This window comes from Haliotis rubra, unplaced genomic scaffold (genome assembly GCF_003918875.1).
Source record: "Haliotis rubra isolate DU_JTF1 unplaced genomic scaffold, ASM391887v1 Scf406, whole genome shotgun sequence".
Taxonomy (NCBI): domain Eukaryota; kingdom Metazoa; phylum Mollusca; class Gastropoda; order Lepetellida; family Haliotidae; genus Haliotis; species Haliotis rubra.
The window spans coordinates 787285-811986 of record NW_025767087.1 but is presented as its reverse complement, the minus strand read 5'-3'; the positions used below and the strand labels follow the sequence as shown (position 1 = coordinate 811986).

The 24702-nt window shown below is 39.0% G+C and overlaps 1 protein-coding gene across 1 annotated transcript; it reads right to left on the bottom strand.

Moving 5' to 3' along the window:
- Window positions 1-2273: 2273 nt before the first annotated feature.
- Window positions 2274-23918, bottom strand: LOC124287815. The gene is made up of 10 exons (XM_046724276.1): window positions 23730-23918; window positions 23128-23220; window positions 21662-21777; window positions 21167-21271; window positions 18350-18508; window positions 13997-14153; window positions 13245-13337; window positions 12051-12166; window positions 4567-4674; window positions 2274-3064 (listed from the first exon to the last, which is right to left on the bottom strand). Exons 1-10 carry the CDS (start codon window positions 23860-23862, stop codon window positions 2903-2905), a joined length of 1242 nt encoding a protein of 413 aa, XP_046580232.1. The 5' UTR covers window positions 23863-23918; the 3' UTR covers window positions 2274-2902.
- Between the last annotated feature and the right edge of the window lie 784 nt (window positions 23919-24702).

Sequence of the window (24702 nt, the reverse complement as noted above, 5' to 3'; positions counted from 1 at the left end):
GCCTCTTCACGCTAAAGAGCCAATGTGTCAATGTGTGAAGGGCATCTCTGGAGTCCCCGCCTTGATATTGACTTAATGTTGCTAAGACTGACGTGCAATCATATTCACTCACACACTCATTCATACACTCGCAGTTGGAATTTAGAATACAGAAATGTGACATGAACCTGACCCGTCTTGGTTTTGCCCTGCACTGAATCACTGACGAGTCCACTGTAAAAACCGACAATCACGCTAAACCGAAGAGAGTGTTCCGATAGGTTATATTTAATTTCGAAATCATTTTTTTAACAAATATTTTGTTTTCATTTGTTAGTAGATTAATGTTTGGTACCGTCGTAGACATTTTTCCCGTTGTTGTTAAGATTTCAACATATATATTTAGTTTAATAAGAACGTTTACTTTTCGTTTCGCAGTTTGTTGTCACTGTTCCTGAACAGAACCATTGTTTGCTTGTAATAACCTTTCACATAGATGTGTCAGTTTCTCTGTCTGCATTTGTTCACATGTGAACATGTCATTCGTAACTACTCGCCTCTTTCCGTGACATATAAGAAGACTTGTACCCCTATCGTATTGACAAGAATCGTGGCAAACCAATCAAATCGCGCGGAGAAAAACGCATTTCGAAGCATGAAAATGGCGACTCCGTCGAACTTTGAAACTTCGCAACTTGAAACTATACAAATCACAATTTAAACATAAACTTTGAGCTAAAAAATCAGACACTTTCAACGCTGAAACAAATTTACAAAGGGAATGACTGTTTTGCCCCCGGGATATAGGATATTCTAGGAGTTTGTAATTCAGAGTTATCTTTCCTTGGTAATATATCTTGGCAATGTAATGTATATTAGAAAATTTTCATGTCCATGCCCGTTTGCACTTAGACAGGGCCCAGTCGTAAACATGGCCACGAGAGGGGTACGGGACACCATCCGGCTTGCCGGAATGACACGAGTAGTCATGAATGGTGAACTTATGTCATGTTTTCTCAGCTACCCACTCCGCGCCTTTCAATTTCTTCAACACTTCTCAGCTTAAAGCAATTGCAATAAAATTATATCGCTTTTCCATCGGTTTCTTTTTCAAATACAGCCCATCGTAACTGACACTCCAAACAAGCAAGCCATCACAAGATGGGTTTCAACTATGTTAACATCAGTTGAGATACAGTCGCAACATATTCAGGATCCTTTTGCCAGTTAGTAAAGGAATTCTGAATAAAATCAGTGTGATGCGAATTGTAAATAAGGGGACACGTACGTACATCACTATGAAACCTCTTAACAAACATTGAATTTTAAAAACAGATTTTAAAACACATATTTCCTTCTGGTTGTAAGTAGAGTTGTGTTGGGTACCGCAGACAAACATTGCTGCCGTTATTCTTAAAATATCATCATATTTATTTAGTTTTATAGGAATGTTTGCTCTTGCGTTTTAATTACATTTCTAAACGTTTCTATACATTGCTATTGTTTGCTGGTTATAGCCTTTCGCAAAAGATGTGAAAGTTAGGCAAGAGTATTCACTACCTGTATTTGAAACCCTCGTATAAAGTACGCGTTGAAATTTGAACTAATGTCACGATTCCTTCAACACTTTCCAGCAGCGAAATATAAAAAAATACAACTGCAATTTCTTTCAAACACTAATTGAACAAGTGTTTTAGGGAAAGACCAAGGTCGCCTTACATCCCTTAGGCGTAGCATGATCTGCTGATCCTAGATTCTCCGCAAAGATGATCCTTAGACTGTCAGAAAAAAACTCCTTTTCGATGGTAAATTTTAATAATAACTCTAACACGACACCAAATTAACGCAAGTGCCTTTGCAAAAAGTACCTTTAAACTTTATAAAGCAATCAGGCAGTTCGAGTGAATGCTATCATTTTGATATGTTCACAAACTGCTTAACGCATATTTGAAACTTAAAGCAGGAACTTTCAAATAACACATGTTTAGATGAGGTTGAAAAGTTGAACACCTAAACTACATGGCATGTATATATGTGTTATATATTGGTGCTGTTTAGGTAAAGTAATGAGAGAGAGAAATGCACACATGGACAGATGACTGGCGTGATGAATGTATAGTTTATGTCAGAATCACTATGCTATTTTAGTGAGCTAGTTTTTTTTCAGAACTTCAATAGTCAGGATTCCGTTGCAAAATTACATTGTTCCTAAAATGTCCTTCATTAGAGCTGAGTATGACTATGACTGTTGTGTCAACGTATATAATGAATGATACAAGAGACATAACACAACCTTGGGGAACACCACTTCAAACTTTATTTTTTGCCCTTGTTAACATGCGTCTATGCCAGTTAAGTAGATGATATTTAGGTGTAAACACCTCTTTTTTACGTGTTTCCCGTCTTGAAGCAGTAGGGCCACTTTTACAGTTTAGGTGCCAAACTATTATTCTTCTAGAGATGTTACTTATTTTTTTCGCTGAAATTACAAAACAGGACTTTTTTGTAAAGAATATATTGCCTAGTCAGTATCTAAATGTGAAAATAGTGTTTACTTATAAAAGCTTTCGAACTGAGTGTCCAAATGAACTGACAAGCTTTTTATTGTTTATATTAAGAAAATGTTTACAATCTTCTATGATAAATCGGGAGAAAATCGTTATTAGGATTTGACTCTTTATATATGTTTCACATTATTTCACCAAGCACTTATCACTTGTACATAATGAACAAGATCCGTGAAAATCCGGGTTAGGATTGGTCTTCAGCAGCCCATGCTTGTCTTAAGAAAGTGTCATATGTCATGGTATTCCATCTGCACAGCGCGATGCTCATGCCGTTCACCACTGGATTATCTGGTCCAGATTCGATTATTTACAGACAGGAATATTGCTGACATAAGGGACAATGTCCGTGTATCACGTCAAAACGCTGTGACTGGACGTTTCTCAACCCATGCTTTGATTCTAGGGTTGGAGCCAACGTTGTCAATGCATTTCTTGGCCAGAGGGTAGTCTTCCCACTTCACTATGGCCTCTGAGCTTTTATCATAGATATCAAGCAGACTGACGTCAGCAATACTAATCTGAAAAAAAAGTATTCATAAATCCAATGACACACTGGAAATTCAATATGGTTAGGAAAGATTTTGGTTAATAAGAACAGTACATTTGTCAAAGAGATCAAACAGTGTTTCACGTATTTTTCATCGTTATATGATTTGCAATTTGACAGTGCTGAAATATACTTAAGAAAATCAACAACAGTTTCCAGAAGGTTAATGTGAAGAACATTTTTCACTTATTAATCGGCGTCGGGCTAACTGGCCCTAATCCCCAACAATGACACGTCATGTAGAAGATTATGTTGCTACACGGTTGAAAAGTGTTCTAGTTCAAGTCAATATTTTGGTTTTCTAATTATAGATATTGAAATCTGTGCGAATAAATGTACTCGTTCTGTTACCTCATTGGTATAACCGTCAGCTATCTTCAGTGAGTTCTATATGTAGCTAATGTTCTGTCAGTTTGTAGTCTTCGTGATGGTAATAGCAGTAGCAGTTGTTCCCGTGATAGTAGTAATAGTAGTAGCAATAGTAGTAGTAGTAGAAGTAGCAATAAAAGTAGTAGTCGCAGCAGTAGTAGTAGTAGTAGTAGCAATAGTAGTAGTAGTAGCAGCAGTAGTAGTAGTAGGAGTAGCAATAGTTGTAGTAGTTGCAGCAGTAGTAGTAGTAGCAATAGCAGTAGTAGTAGCAGCAGAAGTAGTAGTAGTAGTAGCAGCAGCAATAGTAATGGTAGTCGAAGTAGATAAACTATTGATCCTTGGACTAGTGGTGGTAAGATAGCAGTAGTAGTGATGGTAGTAGTGGGAGTAGTGGCAGTAATTGTAGCAATAGCTATAGTAGCCGTAGCAGATAGACTATGAATTCATGTGGTATTAATAGTAGTAGTAGCAGCAAAAGTAGAAGCAGTAGTGGTACTAGCAGCAAGAGTAGTAGTAGTAGTAGTAGTAGTAGTAGTAGCAGCAGCAGCAAGCGTAGTAGTAGTAGTAGTAGTAGCAGCAGCTCGATTCCCCACATAAATACAATGTGTGAAGCCCATATCTGGTGTCCCCCGTCGCGATATTGCTGGAATAATTGTAGTAGCAATGGTAGTAGGAATAGTAATAGTAGTCGTAGCAGATAAACTATTGATCTTTGTAGTAGTGATAGTAACATAGCAGCAGCAGTAATAGTAGTAGTTGTTGTTATTGTTGTTGTTGTCGTTGTTGCGGTGGTAGTAGTAGTTGTTGTTGTAGCAGTAGTAGTAGTAGTAGTAATAATAATAGTAGTAGTAGTAGTAGTAGCAGTAGTAGTAGTAGTAGTAGTAGTAGTAGTTGGTGTAGTAGTAGTAGTAGTAGCAGTAGTAGTAATAGTAGTGGTAGTAATAATAGTAGTAGTAGTAGTAGTTGTAGTTGTAGTAGTAGTTGTAGTTGTAGTAGTAGTAGTAGCAGTAGTAGTAGTAGTAGCAGTAGTAGTAGTTGTTGTAGTAGCAATGCAACCTTAGAAGAAGCAATGTCAGTCTGATACAGTAATGGTAGGGGCTTCACCTTCTTGCCAACAAAGAATCCATTACTGCCATTCTGTTTCAGCAATTTCTCCAACATCCCGAAATACAGCGGTACTTTGACATCCTTTAGCTCTTTCGCCAACTCACCCTGAAAGGATGAAGACTTTATCAGTAAACAGAGTGCGAGTTTAGATTCACAAAACCTTGAGTGGTATTTCAGCCACATCACCGCGTGTCATCTCCGTGTCGGAGAATAGCACTCAGGACAGATCATCATGCACAGGACAAATCTGGAATTACAGCGGACCTTTATCCAGAGGGGAGGTGGGGTAACTTTGTCGTTAATGTGTTCGCTCGTCACGCTGAAAATCCGGGCTCGATTCCCCACATAAATACAATGTGTGAAGCCCATATCTGGTGTCCCCCGTGGCGATATTGCTGGAATATTGCTAAAAGCGGCGTAAAACTCACTCACTCACTCACTTTATCCAGCCATATAGTGTACTTTACCTTTCTTGTTTCGTCATTCTCTTTAAAATGGTTGCCCATGAACGTGATGACGTCTTGGATGACACCGAGAACCTGGTCCACCGCTAGGGCTTCCAGATCGCCGTTACCATAGAAACCTGAAATTATTTGATGATACATTATGTTAGTACATTTGTACCTGCCTTGTGATTCACATGCTTCACAAAATAGAAACTCGTTATTCCGGACAGTACCACTAAGTCACGTCTGGATTAACGATATTCGGATTAACGTACTTCCCCTATTTAGAAATACCCCCTAACTTCATTTATCAAAAACCACGGCCAGGTCTACCACTTCTCGGACGACCTCCTATAACGAGTCGACAAAGTACAAAACCCTGACTAAAGTTCAACCTTTTATAATCATTGTCAAATGACTGTCAAAACCTTTACGTGCAATCTGCTTTAGATTTCCTTTCTATGGCATTTTTGCGCAGTTTAATAATACATGCTGTATTGTAAGGGCATCAGAAATATAAAACAGTTACATTTGCGCAGTACATTAGTTCATGAACATTTGACTAAAATCGATATACCTACGAAGATCCGGGTTAGAATTGGTTTTCACTAACCCATGCTTGTCGTAAGAGACGACTAACGGGATCAGGTGGTCAGGCTCGCCGACTTGGTTGACACATGTCATCGTATCCCAGTTGCGTAGATCGATGCTCATGATGTTGATCACTGGATTGTCTGGTTCAGACTCGATTATTCACATATAGTTGAAATATTGCTGAGTGTGGAGTTAAACAACCAACCAGCCAACTAAAATCGATTAGTAAAAATATTGCATTTCTTTTGAATTTGACAATCATGTGGGTTTCCATTGTTGTTTCTAGCTTCTGGGTTTTTTGGGGTTTTTTGGGGGTTGGTTGGTTGGTTGGTAGTTGTTTTGGGTTGTTTTTGTATTTTTAAGGGTGTGTATAGTAGCTTCCGCAATACTTCGTTCTTACACTCTTTGTTGAAGCAAATGTGACTTTAATTACTCGGACAACGCTGACTGTCATTTACAGATTTACAGTACTGAGTGACTGAGTATGATTTTACGCCACTTTTAGCAATATTCCAGCAATATCACGGCGGGGGACACCAGAAATGGGCTTCACACATTATATCCATGTGGGGAATCGAACCCGTGTCTTCGGTGTACAAGCGAACGCTTTAAACACTAGGCTACCCCACCGCCCTCATTTACAGTAAATAAACGGACTTCCTGCAGTCAGGAGCATTTCACCTTCTTCAACAAAAAACACGAATTCTTACTGCTCCGTCAGCTCTTACGTCAATCATGGGCTACTGGACGCCCATTTAGTCGATGAAGCCCACAGTGATATGACCGACATTTTCGACTCACCAAATGTCCTTGCAAGGTATCTGGATATGGCGCCGCTCTGGCTGAAGGGTTTTCCATCAATCTCAAGGACGGGCATCTGACCCAGAGGGGTATCTACAAAATACATTTTATATCTACAACAAGGCGATAACACGACACGATGTGGCGTTAATACGAAAAGGCGATATTGCCATATGGTGACGCGATATTGCAATACAGAGACATGTTACCATATGGCGACAAAGAGATATATTGCGATATTTCTCAGCTGTCATTTGTGAAAGAAAGGATAAGCCATTTTGTTTTGGATTATCGCCATATCGTGTTATCGAAATATCGTTGCGTGTTATCGCTGTGTTTTGCTGCTTCGTAATATCGATATATCATGTCGGCATATCGCAATATCACGTGGTACTCTTTCTTTTTCGCTATATCGCCAGGGTTTTTCCGATGGCCATAATCAGCAACCATAGATAATTCATTATTGCCAAATTGTATATAAATACTAAACGTCAAGGCCCGTTGACAGACCCGTGAAGAACCGGGTAAGAATTTATCTTCAGCAACCCATGCTTGTCGTAAGGGGCGACTAACGGGACCGGGTGGTCAGGCTCGCCGACTTGGTTGACACATGTCATCGGCTCCCAATTGCACTGGGTTGTCTGGTCCAGATTCGATTGTTTTACAGACCGCAGCCATATAGCTTGAATATTGCTGAGTGCGGCGTTAAACACCAATCAATCAATCTACCCGTGTACCAAACCACTTAAAATATCCTTACTTGGCTTCTCCGCAGCCCATTGTTCGTGGGTGATCCTGACGTCCTCGAACTCCTGACCAGCAAGCGCAAACATCAGTCGGCACACTTCGCCCATTGCCTTGTAGTTGAAATAACGAAATCTGTATGTCGGCATGATCGTGGGTATACGGTGAGAGTGCGACCTCCGCCTTCAACTGCTGTCTTTGCCCTTATGCGCGGTGATATGCAGTTACATGTTCATTGTGTGTTCAAACAGCGTCCCGGATTGAGCTGGGTCACCACCGCGAAATCGTGGTGTGGGTTTTGAGCAGAGATAAAGAAGGGCGTCTCTCTTTGCACGGCTTGGCTTGTGTTTGCGTTTGGTAGTTGTTGTGTAATGACCGGGTTAAGTTCCCCAATCTAAAGCTTTCACGAGTGACCTCAATCGAAATATTTAACGGGAAAAGAGTCAGAATAGCAATTGTTACCAAATGTACTCTTACCGGTAGATAAAGATTTCGGTTGGCTTTTTTTGAGCATGTGTGTGTGTTCGTGCGAGTTTATGCGAGTTTATGTGCGTGCGTGCGTGCGTGCGTGCGTGCGTGCGTGCGTGCGTGTATGTTTCTGCATTTAAATGCATCTGTTCATAACGCAGGTCCATGCTAACATCCTGTTGCTGTTTCAATGAATACCCCACACAGTTAGTTATACTCCGAGCCGTCCAAGTCCTCTTCTATCCCAGTCTTGCTGAATGCCAGGCAGGGCAACAACAAATAGCACAGTTCAGCCTGTTTAGGTGGGACATGGCAACAAACCACCAACTGTCCGCTCTCCTCCCTTATGAAAGTTAGAGGAAAATCAAATAACATTTTCAACCTTTCTAAAAAAGAAAACCATTGATAAAACCTCAGAATTAGAAACTAAAATTAAGGACTATGAAGAATCAATAAGAAAATACTTTCAAACTATTGAGGAAAATTCATTATCTGAACTTGCAAAACATAAACTTGAACTACTACAACAAATTAAAGAAGATGAAATAAGGGGTATACAGCTCAGAAACAGAATTTTATGGTATGAAGAGGAGGAAAAACCAAACAAATATTTTTGCAACCTAGAAAATATAAATTATGTCGGCAAATCAATTAATAAGATTGTCACGGATAACAATGACGAAATTACTGATAGCTATTCTATCTTAAATGAAGTAAAAACATTTTACAAAAACATTTACTCTTCTGGCGGGAAATACGAGGATGATTCTTGTTTACAAGATGTGGTAACACCCACTTTAAGTGACCATCTTAGAGACAAATTAGAAAAAGATATTGACATGGAAGAAATAACATTGGCTGTTAAAAATATGAAAAATAACAAATGTCCTGGAGTAGATGGATTTCCAATAGATTTCTGTAAAATATTTCTGGAAAGACCTTAAATATTGGATCTATAGATTTATTAAAGATATTCTATATAAGAATCAAATGTCCTTTACAATGAAAAGAGGTGTCATTACATGTATACCCAAGCCAAATAAAACAGAACCCTTTTAAAAAACTGAATACCAAAAACTTTATTGAATTCACTGTATAAAATAGTAAGCACTTGTTCTAATCATTTAAAAACACCCTTGTACTCTCTAAATCATGAAAATCAGACTGGATTTATACCTGGTAGAAATAAAAGCGAAAATACAAGATTACTGTATGACATTATGTTTGAGACAAAAAGAAGAGACATCCCAGGTTTATTCATTTTGATCGATTTTGAAAAGACATTTGATACTGTCTCTAAAGATTTTATCAATTTGGTATTAAAAAAGTATGGTTTTGGTCCCCAAATTATTAACTGGATAAATATCCTAACCTATAATACAACTTTTTGTGTTATTCAAAATGGACATCTATCAGAATTCTTTTCAATTGAACGGGGCTGTAGACAAGGGGATCCGTTATCACCATATCTTTTCCTTTTTGTAGCTGAAATCCTTGGATGCATGATAAGACAAAATGAAAATATCAAAGGTATAGTAATTGTTGGTATCGGAGTATAAATAAGGACAATATGCAGATGATACTGAATTGTTTTTAGATGGTACAGAGAAATGTCTTTATTCTGCTGTTGATACAATTAATACCTTCTATAAGATGTCAGGACTAAAAAAAAATATTGATAAGACTAAAGCAATCTGGATTGGTTCAAAAACAGTCTGTGGAGATTAACTATGTCAGGATTTGAATATTGAATGGCGAAAAAATGAATTTGATGTTCTGGAAATTATATTTAACGCCGAACTGATCATGAAGGATTTATGGATCATTAATACAAAGAAAACACTAGAGGAAATTAACAGATTATTGGCTGTGTGGAGAAAAAGACATGTAACACTAATCGGCAAAATCACTGTTATCAAGACACTGGCTATCTCAAAGTTAGTTCATATTTTCAATACTTTACCAAACCCACCCCAAGATTTTGTTACCTCCTTTGATAAAATATGTTTCAAATTCATTTGGAATGACAAAAATGACAAAATAAGAGAAGTACTTTGAAAAAAGATTATATACATAGGGGTTTAAGAATGATTGACATAAATACCTTTATCAATGCCTTGACGTGTTTCCCGACTTGAAGCAGTAGGGTCACTTTTACAGTTTAGGTGCCAATCTATTATTCTTCTAGAGATGTTATTTTTTTCGCTGAAATTACAAAACCGGACTTTTTGTAAAGAATAGATTTCCTAGTCAGTATCTAAATGTGAAAATAGTGTTTACTTATAAAAGCTTTCGAACTGAGTGTCCAAATGAACTGACAAGCGTTTTATTGTTTATATTAAGAAATTGTTTACAATCTTCTATGATAAATCGGGAGAAAATCGTTATAAGGATTTGACTCTTTGTATATGTTTAACATTATTTCACCAAGCACTTATCACTTGTACATAATGAACAAGATCCGTGAAAATCCGGGTTAGGATTGGTCTTCAGCAGCCCATGCTTGTCTTAAAAAGTGTCATATGTCATGGTATTCCATCTGCACAGCGCGATGCTCATGCCGTTCACCACTGGATTATCTGGTCCAGATTCGATTATTTACAGACAGGAATATTGCTGACATAAGGGACAATGTCGTTATATATCACGTCAAAACGCTGTAACTGGCCGTTTCTCAACCCATGCTTTGATTCTAGGGTTGGAGCCAACGTTGTCAATGCATTTCTTGACCAGAGGGTAGTCTTCCCACTTCAGTATGGCCTCTGGGTTTTTATCATAGATATCAAAAAGACTGACGTCAGCAATACTAATCTGAAAAAAAGTATTCGTAAATCCAATGACACACTGGAAATTCAATATGGTTAGGAAAGATTTTGGTTAATAAGAACAGTACATTTGTCAAAGAGATCAAACAGTGTTTCACGTATTTTTCATCGTTATATGATTTGCAATTTGACAGTGCTGAAATATACTTAAGAAAATCAACAACAGTTTCCGGAAGGTTAATGTGAAGAACATTTTTCACTTATTAATCGGCGTCGGGCTAACTGGCCCTAATCCCCAACAATGACACGTCATGTAGAAGATTATGTTGCTACACGGTTGAAAAGTGTTCTAGTTCAAGTCAATATTTTGGTTTTCTAATTATAGATATTGAAATCTGTGCGAATAAATGTACTCGTTCTGTTACCTCATTGGTATAACCGTCAGCTATCTTCAGTGAGTTCTATATGTAGCTAATGTTCTGTCAGTTTGTAGTCTTCGTGATGGTAATAGCAGTAGCAGTTGTTCCAGTGATAGTAGTAATAGTAGTAGCAATAGTAGTAGTAGCAGCAGCAGTAGTAGTAGTAGTATTAGTAGTAGCAGCAGTAGTAGTAATAGCAGCAGTAGTAGTAGTAGTAGCAATAGTAGTAGTAGTAGTAGTAGTAGCAGCTGCAGTAGTAATGGTAGTCGAAGTAGATAAATTATTGATCCTTGGACTAGTGGTGGTAAGATAGCAGTAGTAGTGATGGTAGTAGTAGGAGTAGTGGCAGTAATTGTAGCAATAGCTATAGTAGCCGTAGCAGATAGACTATGAATTCAAGTGGTATTAATAGTAGTCGTAGCAGCAAAAGTAGAAACAGTAGTGGTACTAGCAGCAAGAGTAGAAGTAGTAGTAGTAGTAGTAGTAGTAGCAGCAGCAATAATTGTAGCAGTAATGGTAGTAGCAATAGTATTAGTAGTTGTTGTTGTAGCAGTAGTAATAGTAGTAGTAGTAGTAGTTGTTGTTATTGTTGTTGTTGTCGTTGTTGCGGTAGTAGTAGTTGTTGTTGTAGTAGTAGTAGTAGTAGTAGCAGTAGCAGTAGTAGTTGTTGTTGCAGTAGTAGTAGTAGTAGCAGTAGTAGTTGTTGTAGTAGCAATGCAACCTTAGAAGAAGCAATGTCAGTCTGATACACTAATGGTAAGGGCTTCACCTTCTTGCCAACAAAGAATCCATTACTGCCATTCTGTTTCAGCAATTTCTCCAACATCCCGAAATACAGCGGTACTTTGACATCCTTTATCTCCTTCGCCATCTCACCCTGAAAGGATGAAGACTTTATCAGTAAACGTAGTGCGAGTTTAGATTCACAAAACTTTGAATGGTATTTCAGCCACATCACCGCGTGTCATCTCCGTGTCGGAGAATAGCACTCAGGACAGATCATCATGCACAGGACAAATCTGGAATTTAAACGGACCTTTATCCAGAGGGGGAGGTGGGGTAACTTTGTCGTTAATGTGTTCGCTCGTCACGCTGAAAATCCGGGCTCGATTCCCCACATAAATACAATGTATGAAGCCCATTTCTGGTGTCCCCCGTGGCGATATTGCTGGAATATTGCTAAAAGCGGCGTAAAACTCACTCACTCACTCACTCACTTTATCCAGCCATATAGTGTACTTTACCTTTCTTGTTTCGTCATTCTCTTTAAAATGGTCGCGCATGAAGATGATGACGTCTTGGATGACACCGAGAACCTGGTCCACCGCTAGGGCTTCTAAATCGCCGTTACCATAGAAACCTGAAATTATTTGATGATACGCTATGCTAGTACATTTGTACCTGCCTTGTGATTCACATGCTTCACAAAATAGAAACTCGTTATTCCGGACAGTACCACTAAGTCACGTCTGGATTAACGATATTCGGATTAACGTACTTCCCCTATTTAGAAATTTCCACCCTAACTTCATTTGTCGAAAACCATGGCGTGGTCTACCACTTCTCGGACGACCTCCTAATGAGTCGACAAAGTTCAAAACCCTGACTAAAGTTCAACTGTCAAAACCTTTACGTGCAATCTGCTTTAGATTTCCTTTCTATGGCATTTTTGCGCAGTTTTATAATACATGCTGTATTGTAAGGGCATCAAAAATTTAAAACAGTTACATCGTATCCCAGTTGCGTAGATCGATGCTCATGATGTTGATCACTGGATTGTCTGGTTCAGACTCGATTATTCACGATTATTATTATTGCTGAATGTGGAGTTAAACAACCAACTAGCCAACCAAAATCGATCAGTAAAAATATTGCATTTCTTTTGAATTTGACAATCATGTGGGTTTCCTTTCTTGTTTCTAGCTTCTTCTTTTTTCTTTTTGTTTGTTTGTTTGGTTGGTTGGTTGGTTGGTAGTTGTTTTTTGTTTTGGGTTGTTTTTGTTTTTTTAAGGGTGTGTATAGTAGCTTCCGCAATACTTCGTTCTTACACTCTTTGCTGAAGCGAATGTGACTTTAATTACTTGGACAACGCCAACAGGAAAACCAACTGACTGAGTATGATTTTACGCCACTTTTAGCAATATTCCAGCAATATCACGGCGGGGGACACCAGAAATGGGCTTCACCCATTGTACCCATGTGGGGAATCGAACCCGTGTCTTCGGTGTACAAGCGAACGCTTTAAACACTAGGCTACCCCACCGCCCTCATTTACAGTAAATATACGGACTTCCTCCAGTCAGGAGCATTTCACCTTCTTCAACAAAAAACACGAATTCTTTCTTACTGCTCCGTCAGCTCTTACGTCAATCATGGGCTACTGGACGCCCATTTAGTCGATGAAGCCCACAGTGATATGACCGACATTTTCGACTCACCAAATGTCCTTGCAAGGTATCTGGATATGGCGCCGCTCTGGCTGAAGGGTTTTCCATCAATCTCAAGGACGGGCATCTGACCCAGAGGGGTATCTACAAAATACATTTTATATCTACAACAAGGCGATAACACGACACGATGTGGCGTTAATACGAAAAGGCGATATTGCCATATGGTGACGCGATATTGCAATACAGAGACATGTTACCATATGGCGACAAAGTGATATATTGCGATATTTCTCAGCTGTCATTTGTGAAAGAAAGGATAAGCCATTTTGTTTTGGATTATCGCCATATCGTGTTATCGAAATATCGTTGCGTGTTATCGCTGTGTTTTGCTGCTTCGTAATATCGATATATCATGTCGGCATATCGCAATATCACGTGGTACTCTTTCTTTTTCGCCAGGGTTTTTCCGATGGCCATAATCAGCAACCATAGATTATTCATTATTGCCAAATTGTATATAAATACTAAACGTCAAGGCCCGTTGACAGACCCGTGAAGAACCGGGTAAGAATTTATCTTCAGCAACCCATGCTTGTCGTAAGGGGCGACTAACGGGACCGGGTGGTCAGGCTCGCCGACTTGGTTGACACATGTCATCGGCTCCCAATTGCACTGGGTTGTCTGGTCCAGATTCGATTGTTTTACAGACCGCAGCCATATAGCTTGAATATTGCTGAGTGCGGCGTTAAACACCAATCAATCAATCTACCCGTGTACCAAACCAGTTAAAATATCCTTACTTGGCTTCTCTGCGGCCCATTGTTCGTGGGTGATCCTGACGTCCTCGAACTCCTGACCAGCAAGCGCAAACATCAGTCGGCACACTTCGCCCATTGCCTTGTAGTTGAAATAACGAAATCTGTATGTCGGCATGATCGTGGGTATACGGTGAGAGTGCTACCTCCGCCTTCAACTGCTGTCTTTGCCCTTATGCGCGGTGATATGCAGTTACATGTTCATTGTGTGTTCAAACAGCGTCCCGGATTGAGCTGGGTCACCACCGCGAAATCGTGGTGTGGGTTTTGAGCAGAGATAAAGAAGGGCGTCTCTCTTTGCACGGCTTGGCTTGTGTTTGCGTTTGGTAGTTGTTGTGTAATGACCGGGTTAAGTTCCCCAATCTAAAGCTTTCACGAGTGACCTCAATCGAAATATTTAACGGGAAAAGAGTCAGAATAGCAATTGTTACCAAATGTACTCTTACCGGTAGATAAAGATTTCAGTTGCCCTTTTTTAGCATGTGTGTGCGTTCGTGCGAGTTTATGTGCGTGCGTGCGTGCGTGCGTGTGTGTTTCTGCATTTAAATGCATCTGTTCATAACGCAGGTCCATGCTAACATCCTGTTGCTGTTTCAATGAATACCCCACACAGTTAGTTATACTCCGAGCCGTCCAAGTCTTGTTCTATCCCAGTCTTGCTGAATGCCAGGAAGGGCAACAACAAATAGCACAGTTCAGCCTGTTTAGGTGGGACATGGCAACAAACCACCAACTGTCCGCTCTCCCTCCTTCCTTAAAGTTAGAGGAAAATCAATTTCATTTTCAACCTTTCTAAAAAAGAAAACCATTGATAAAACCTCAGAATTAGAAACTAAAATTAAGGACTATGAAGAATCAATAAGAAAAGACTTTCAAACTATTGAGGAAAATTTATTATCTGAACTTGCAAAACATAAACTTGAACTACAACAAATTAAAGAAGATGAAATAAGGGGTATACAGCTCAGAAACAAAATTTTATGGTATGAAGAGGGGGAAAACCAAACAAATATTTTTGCAACCTAGAAAATAGAAATTAAAATTATAATACTAATCAGTTTATTATCACACTTGTATGCATTTTGAAGCTTAATAAAAAGCAGGCGATCTGCTGATACTTATAGTGAATTTATAACAGGACTGTTATATCTAGACATTTTATAGTTTGTCAATGTGAATCATAATTCGCACACACGCCCTAGTGTATGTTGTCATTACACTTCACGGCGAAAACAATGATTCTGTTGAATGCTACGACAAATGAATAAAAACAAAATGCAAATATTAAAATTAAAACTGATTAAAGTTATAGGAACAATGTCAGGCTATTACCTTGTTCGAGGAATGTATCCATCAATATCCACATACACGCCGTTCATCTGCAGCTGTTCCAAGTGATGTGTCTTTTAACAGTCTAATATGCGAAAAGGTGATGTATCGTTTCAGGTTTTTCACATTGGTGTATAGTCTCATTGGTCACCCAAGATAGCATACCTGGCAACTACTTGCATAATGTCCACCATTCTTGAAAAAAAAGTAATTTTGTTAGCCAATAATGAGCAATCAATCAATGTATTGGCGGTTAATCCTTTGAAAGAAGGACGTTGCTTTACACAGACACCTTACGACAGAGTGTATTCAGTATAGATTAGTAAATCCACATGCATAAACACTACCTTTTGACAAATCCGCTGTGCAAGATAAAAGTAATTCATCAATCAGCGTGTTATCGGTTAATCTTTTGATCGATGTTTGTTTTTGTAACTCGGCTGATAATTCTTCTTGCTGCACTTCCATGCGCATATTACATGTAACATGTAATACATTTTCCACGGTGTCGTCTCAGGACGCCGACCTTTCGATTTGCCACTAGTCTCAGGACGCCGACCTGCGGTTTCCTTTGAAGGTTTGGTTCTGATTAGGCTTAATGAGCGTTGCGGATAATCTACTCTAGATGTTTTGATAGGGTGACCTCGTCGCACATGTCACTTCCAATTGATTGAAAAGTTTACAATAACACTTACTAGTAGTAGAGTGCCAATATTGAACACTGTTCATATCTTTGGTATAAATATCTATGGAATGGATTCACATTCTATTTCGAAATGGCAAATGCACAGCTCGATCAGAGATTCGTCCCTACAGCTCGCGGCAGTCGTTACTTGGTTGTTGGCGGGTTCACGTACAAAGTCAGCAAGAGAAAACGAGACTGGATATCTTGGATATGCACTGCAAAAGACTGATGAAGACCGCTGCCGACAACTCAGAGACTACATGACCAACTTCTGGGTGGAGGGAGATCTGCACATGACGCAATGGAACCACCACAACACAGATGGGCCAAAACAAACAACCACCTAGAAGGGTGGCATTCATGCCTGAAGAAATACGTCAGCAAGGCTCATCCAACCATTTTCGAGATTGTGTCGTTGCTGTCACGAGAACGGACCAACACCGAAAACAAGTTGGTCCAATATGCTGCTGGCCAGAAGCGTCCGTCTAAGAAGAGGAAATACAGGGATTTGGAGCGACGACTGGATGACATTTGTCACCAGCTTGAAAAAGGAACACTGTCCGTGAGGCAGTTTGCTGATTCAGCATCCCACCTATTGCATTTAGGTTAAAATCTGCGAAAAAATGTATGCTATAGGAATTTACGATGCATTTATTAAAATGCTAAAATCTGTCAACTGATAAATATCTGTCATCTGTTGTCATCTTCTCATTAGGTGCGCTCTCATCCGCATAATCCGGATTATCCTCCTCTAATAACTCTTTGATCCTGCATTGTCCTCGTAATCCATTATTAATTGGCAAAATGAAACTAGTCTCAGGACGTCGACCTTTATATTTCACTCAACCGTAAAGTTTGGTCGAAAGGTCGGCGTTATGAGCCTGAACCACTCGATATTTACTCATGGCACAAGAAATAAAAATGGGACGTCTATTTGTCGGATAATCTAAATTGACATTTGAAGTATTTGAATCGGAAAACTAAACAAACCCCCATTTCTGAATGATGACTAGAAGAATCATGTGTAGGTTTACTACCTAAATAGGTATATACAGTATTAGCATTAATTGGCAAATTGTGCTTATATTTATTTCTTGTTTAGTTTATCGGGCCGACACTTCAAATACTTTATTGAACAAAAATGCTGTGTCAGACTTTCATTTTTACAATTTGTAATCATAATGGCAAAGTAGTTTAGTTTTCCGATTCAAATACATCAAATGTCAATTTGTAATATCATACGTAATAGACGTCATATTTTTACATGACATGATTAAATATCGAGGTGAAAAACACAGAAATGGGATCAACTTGGATGAGTCATTATACCATCCAGGCATTAGAAAATCTGAAAAAAGCCTACACTGTTTTGATACTTTATTACAATCAGACAAGAACGACGGGGATATTTTCAAATAACAGCATCTGATGGGCATCCACCCTTCCTAATGTCGCACTGTTCAGGTTGAAGAAATTAACCTTAAGCGTGATGAGCGAGGTTGATCATCATTTTTACTATCACTAGCGTCTGGCTCGAACAAATAAGGCCTAGCGACACCAAGCGATTTTGACAGAATCGTCCGAAAACAAGTTGTAACTCGGCAAAGCAGGTGACAAGATTAAATGACAATGGATTGTGAGAACACATATCTTTCATTTTCCACAACAATTGTCACGATTTCAGGTTTTTACAAACCTGTAAACAAGATAATTTACCCCCTGAATGTACATAAATTCTAAAGCGCCCCTCGTATGTATACGTCACGGAGACGCACCCCTCTGATTGGTTGAAATTTCGTTCGCGGGAGAGAATTGTGCACTGTTGTCAAAAAGGTCGATTTAAGTAATTAAAGATCGAAATGAGTAGTTTTAATGACGGGGTTTCATTTATAACTATGCCAATTAGTGACTTATATATTTGTACCCCCCTAGAGTATATGTGATCTTTAAAGAACCAAAACCCTTCATCACGATCACAGCTTCCTTTCAAACAGTGACAAGGAAACTCGCAATAACAACAATGAACACTGTTTAAAGTTAATCCCTTTTTGCAATAAACGACTGTCAAGCACCACAAAAACTATATCTTCATGACATGCCTAAGTAACTGGAACATCTTGCCTGTATCGTTACAAAAGAACAAAAAATAATACAAAACGGTTACAGTTTATACTTTTATTCTAATCCATGCCAACTAAAGACAGGAGCCTCGGCACGCGTTTATTCTTTTCTTCGACAAAAAAAATGAGTTGTCGATATGATGCGTGCCAGTTAAAGTATATGTTATAAAAATAGGTGTTCCTCTTCTAGTTATTTGTCCTCTACATCGGTGTTTGCGGTCGTTTGGCTAAATACTGGGCTATTCTTGGATTAGACTTGACCTTCTCTACGTTGGCCTTGACCAACGGGAAGCCATCTACCAGGCCTTTCAAAGCGCCAGCAGCCTCAAGTACATCGAAAACAGCTACATCGGCATATCCGATCTGGAAAGATCATTTTAAAATATAATCTCAGTAGTTTGAAAATGACGTACGATTTCTCAAAATCCAAATTCATAAGGATTTGCGGAAAATCGTTTAAATTAATCGCACAAAAGAGAAAGATATGCTCTTCATCTCATTTAGGTTAATGCTTCAATATTTACATGTTGAGAAGGCTACCATTTTCTCATGAAACTCGCTCAAAGGTATAGTGATATTAAGCATTTATCCGTGTTTTAACATATACTGAATACCAAAAACAAACGCGAATATTACAAATGTTGCAAATTGCATGAACTAGTGAGTGAGTTTAGGTTTACGCCGCACTCAGCAATATTCCAGCTAGAGGGTGCCGGTCTGTAAATAATCGAGTATGGACCAGACAATCCAATGATGAACATCGATCTACGCAATTGGGATACGATGACATGTGTCAACCAAGTCAGCGAGCCTGAAATACCTGAAATAAGACATAAATCAAGACGAAGTGGTGTGTGTTGGACGAGAAGATCATCGTCAGTTGTATGTTCAGATGATACTACAGTGGTTTCTAACGAAAGCCATACTCGATACTGGAATGTCATTTCCAATGATTCTTAAGTGACGTTAACAAATCACGCAGCCTAACGTTACCAAATGGCGCAGTCTTACGACGTCTTATTGACGTTTTCATTGAAGACGTCTGGTTATGAATAAAGATCATTTGTGCCTTCACTTTAAGGACTCGTGTTGTTTATCTTACATGTTTTCATAAGCAAACATCAATCAGGTTTTTTTAAGACCTTATCACAGTTTCACATGATTCGCGTTTCTTTTGGAACTGAGTATGTATACTACTCAAAAGAAGGTAAAGATGAGTAACTTCAGAATAACGGGTGTTTTATAACGTCTAGTGTGTAGTATACATGGCTGGTTTTATTCTTGCAACCTTGTTATTGGAGGACTGACCAAAACGGATCGCTTACTATAAAATTGTATCACTTTGGTAAAACCAGTCAGTACTGACCATGTTAAGATTATTTAAACTTAACCTGTTGGGAACTCAGGACAGCTGAATATTGATAATAAGTTCTTGGTGATTTCGTTACAGACAATATGTTTATACAACACGTTTTTGCGGGTATCGACAATATCCAGCGAGCTGTCCTTGAATTTTGAAACATGATGTGAATATATTGAATTTCTTGCCTTGTGCTTTTCGTATGCTTAAATCACATGTGTTTGAGCAATGTCGTTCAGAATGTTATGTTTATATGACGGGGAAAGAGTGAGTGAGTGAGTGAAGTGAGTTTAGTTTTACGCTGCACTCAGCAATAGTCCAGCTATATGGCGGCGGGCTGTAAATAATCGAGTCTGGATCAGTCAATCCAGTGATCAACAGCATGAAAATCGATCTACGCAATTGGGATGCAAATACGCAAATGATGACATGTGTCAACCAAGTCAGCGAGCCTGACCACCCGATCCCGTTAGTCGCCTTTTACAATCAGCATGGGTTGCTGAAGATCAATCCTAACCCGGATCTTCACAGGTACGGGGAAAAATAGTATACACTATGCTGGACGATGGCTAAACTGAAACAAAGATGAAACAGTAATTCGATGGGGATGCAGTTGGTAGGGATATCATTTAGACCTTATGTTCGGAGTGTTTCAGGAGTGGCTAATTCTAGAAAGATTTCATGTAAAATACTGTAAATATGTTCTTGGTGTTGGTATTACTACAACAAATGCAGCTGTTTTATCTGAATGCGGTCGTCATCATATATGTAGTGATTCTATAATAAGATGTGTTAAGTACTGGTGTAAATTATTAATTATGGAAGAGACTAGATATCCAAAACAAACCTATATTATGTTAAAAAAGAATGGACGATATTAACCGCAAGTCATGGGTAACTGAAGTGAGGAAATTATTTATGGTTTCAGCTATGCGTGGGAGTTTCAAAATATTGTTAACACTGATTTATTTTTAAACAGTTCTCTCAACGAGTTAAAGATTGTAACATCCAGTGTATATTTTCTATGTTAAATGAACATTCTAATTTAGAGTTTTATTCATGTGTCAAAAGTACGTTTAATATGGAATCATACTTTGTCAACATTATATAACAAAGATTTAAGAAGATTTTATATCACTTTTAAGATTTGGTGAATTAAATATTATGAAGAATACAGGCAGAAGAAATAATATCCCAAGAGAATTAAGATTTTGTCCATTTTGTAAGAACATTTTAGAAGATGAGGTTCATTTTGTTTATTTGCCCACAATATGATGATTTAAGAACAGGATATATGTTAAATATTAACTGTAAAGATAGAAACTCTCTCATTCGCCTTCTTCAAAATGAAAATAGCAATTATTTATATATGTATGCAAATTATATTAAGGAAGCGTTTATGCGACGTAGCGCATTATTATTGTGAATATATAGAAATATGTTCTAGTTATTGTGCACATCATACCTTTTGTATTGTAATATATATTGTACATGGGCCTGTGGCCTTTCTACTGAATAAAGTTATATCATTTAGACCTTATGTTCGTAGTGTTTCAGCGACTTTTTTAATCCTAGTAACGTTTTGATAACGTTCGAAACCTTTAGAAAATCTAATTTTCATGTTTATTCAGTTGCCAGGCAGTTTATGTCCGATGCCATACCTTGTTGCCGACGAAGAATCCAGTGTTGTTATTTTTCAGCACAGTCTCCAGGAAGCCCAGGAACTTTGGTATGTTCGTTTCATTGTTTTCCTTCACAATCTCTGCCTGCAAACAAATATAAACAATATATAGATACTGCAAACTTAACCAGATAAAGTACATTAACCTACACATTGAGGCGACAAAGATAAGTAAAAATATATGTTTAACATTTAAAGATTAATGTACTTGATAGGAAAGATATAGCCTGTATTTGTGTATGCGTGCGTGCGTGCGTACGTGTGCCGGATTGTGCCAGAACACTGAGATACCATGCCGAGTGTATGAAGCAAGTGGTTTGGATAAAAAACCACTTAGTTGCAAACATGTAAAAACGTACACTGCATATCCAAAAACCTTTATACAGGTTTTCTGTTCAAACCACTCCAGATTTTTTAATTCAACATGTGCTTTGGTACAGAGAATTATAACATGTTGCTATGCATGCAATGTCACCTTTTTGGCTTCATCCTTCTCCATGAAAACTCGAACCAAGGCTGCAAGAATGTCGGCTACTATTCCTTTGACTTGGTCAACCTCTAGTATTTCAACGTCCGTTTGCCCGTGGAGACCTGGTTAATAAATCGGATATCACACTGATCAGAATGTATCACACGCTTGATATACTCTTAGAAGTTGAAGGATGAGGACTATTTTTATGGATATGCAACTTCTTTATTCTGTATAGGTGACGTTTCGACATAGATTCTAATGTCGTTGTCAAGCAAGTCACAAAATAGTCCCCATCCTTCATCTACCCAACTTCTAGAATGCCAATCAAAGAAGACTTAGAAGTTGGGTGGTAACATAAGAACGTATGGTATGGATTTACAACTTCTTATTCTTTACAACACGACGTTTCTTAGCTACGTCTTGCCCCTTCATCAGATGAATGACAGAATATGATTTACAAGCAAAATATAGAGTGCGTACATGAGGCCAGTGAGATGGATTAAAGAATGAGATGTATAGAGATCAAGGAGATTGGTATATCAATACTAATTTATCGCATAAGCATACACTTAATCTCTTTGAACTCTGTACATCTCAATCAAAATATATCACTTAATCTTCTTCATCTCTGTACATCTCAATCTTCAGTTCCATGTATGGCCTACGCGTATATATTTTATAAATCATATTCAGCCATTCACCTGATGAAGGGGCAAGAAGTAGCCCCAAAACGTCGTGGTGTAAATAATAAAGAAGTTGTAAATCCACACCATACATTGTTACAGTGCGATCACGTATTGTAATGTCCAACTGACTAATTAGCTGTGATGAGCTGTGTCCGTTAGGTCCGCCAGGAATCTATGATCGTAGGTTTAAATGTGATATTCTCCATTACGTTTCACTGTTGAACTCCACTATCATCACAGTCCGTACAGCCACTAACAGCTAGTAAAGCTAGTAAAAATCGGCACTGATCACATTCATCGCGATGAACCATCCGTCTTGGGCCGTCTTGTGTGCTGGAAAGAGCGTGTGCATCAGAAGCCTGTTTTAGCTCAGGTGCTATCTTCTCCCTTACGTTTCACAGTTCCTATGCAATAAAGGTCCCAGTTTATGGCTACTAACTGTAATTTGAGTTAACAGTTAGCATCACATCGGCATTATTTCAGTCATGAATTATCACAGTTCAACGCCATGAACTATCTTTGGTCATACACCGAACCATTACACACCAAGGAGGATGGGGTGGCCTAGTGGTTAAAGCGTTCGCTTGTCACGCCGAAAACCCGGGTTCGATTCCCCACATGGGTGCAATGTGTGAAACCCATTTCGGGTGCCCCCTGCCGTGATATTGCTGGAATATTGCTAAAAGCGGCGAAAAATTAAAGTCACTCCCCTCTCATTATACATCAAATTACAAATAAAAGATGACTTGTAATACAATTATAGGTACAGCCTACACAACTCACCAAAGCGTCTGGCCAGGAAGCTGGCGATCGCTATGCTCTCCCCGTACTGTTTCCCGTCTAACTCCAACACTGGAAGTCTGCTGAACACGTACTCTGGAATTAAAGAAACATAAAAACCTGCATACTGTGGAACGTGTAGTTTTATCTGGAAACCGTTGTAGCATTCCATGTTTGTCCCTGCATGAAACTCTTTGATTCATCGTATTAGAGGATCATTCCACGGTTAAACGGTAAATGGAATCCACGATCTTGTCACGGCAGACACCATTCAATCAACCATTCACCTAACCAATCACTCAACCAAACACTCAACTATTCACTCAACAACTCAATCAATCAATCAACCATTCACTCAACCATTCACTCAAGCATTCACTCAAGCATTCACTCAAGCATTCACCTAACCAATCACTCAACCAAACACTCAACTATTCACTCAACAGCTCACTCAACAACTCACTCAACCACTCACTCAACCGCTCACTCAACCACTCACTCAACCACTCTCTTAACCTATTACTCAATCCCGCACCCAACCACTCACTCACTCAACCGCTCACTCACTCAACCACACACTCACGAAGCCCGCTCACCCTACTCACTGCCTTTCTGCGCTGGCCACTCTTCCATCGTGATTCTGACGTCATCATATTCCTGTCCCGCGAGCACGAACAGCAGCCGCGACAGCTCCCCACGTCCACGGATGTTGAAGTAAATCAGCTTGTATTGAGGCATGTTTGCTCCGACTAGCTCTCTCCAAAGCGGTGACACAAGTGATGCAAGAAGACATGTCTCCCCTTTAAATAGATTACCCGTTCAACGTGACTAGACTAAATTAGTACAGCAGGACAAGGTCAAGGTCGACGGAGCGTTGCTCGTATGGGAGGAGACTAATCTCGAATGTACACAATGTACTCGCCGCAACGTTGCTGAATCACAAGGGGAAGAAGTCAAGATGACCTTTTCGTGTGTCAGGAGTGATCACCCTAGCACGTTACTGGGTTTGACATGTTTAGACTCGACAGTACTTCTCTTCAGAGGCATAATTGAGACTAAAACATGAGCTTGAACTGTCTTTATTATGCAAATTATGTGAATGGTGGTTCTGCTCATGTGGCTAGAAAAAAGCACTCCCTAAATTTAAATGCTAGATAGCATAGTATCGCCCGCCCTAACGTAAATACTGCATTATCTGGTGTGACCCACATTGACGAAAATACATGTACAGCATTTAACCACACAGACTAAATTGAGCACTGTGAAGCTGATCAACCCAGCCTTAAATACTTCATAGTGTAGTATAACCTACCCAGCCTTAAATACCGCATAATGTAGCATGACCCACCCAGCCTTAAATACCGCATAATGTAGTATGACTCACCCAGCCTTAAATACCGCATAATGTAGTATGACCTACCAAGCCTTATATACCCAATAATATAGTATGACCTACCCATGCTTAAATACCGCATAATATAGTATGACTCACCCAGCCTTAAATACCGCATAATGTAGTATGACCACCCAGCCTTAAATACCGCATAATGTAGTATGACCTACCTGCAGCCTTAAGCC

Bases quoted from the DNA above. Each gene is read 5' to 3' on its own strand.
- LOC124287815 (XM_046724276.1), bottom strand. From the start codon at position 23,862: ATGCCTCAATACAAGCTGATTTACTTCAACATCCGTGGACGTGGGGAG. The intron at 21,272-21,661 runs GTGACATTGCAT...ATTTGTTTGCAG, and splicing joins AGAAGGATGAAGCCAAAAAG to GCAGAGATTGTGAAGGAAAA. The intron at 13,338-13,996 runs GTAAGGATATTT...TGTATTTTGTAG, and splicing joins ATGGGCCGCAGAGAAGCCAA to ATACCCCTCTGGGTCAGATG.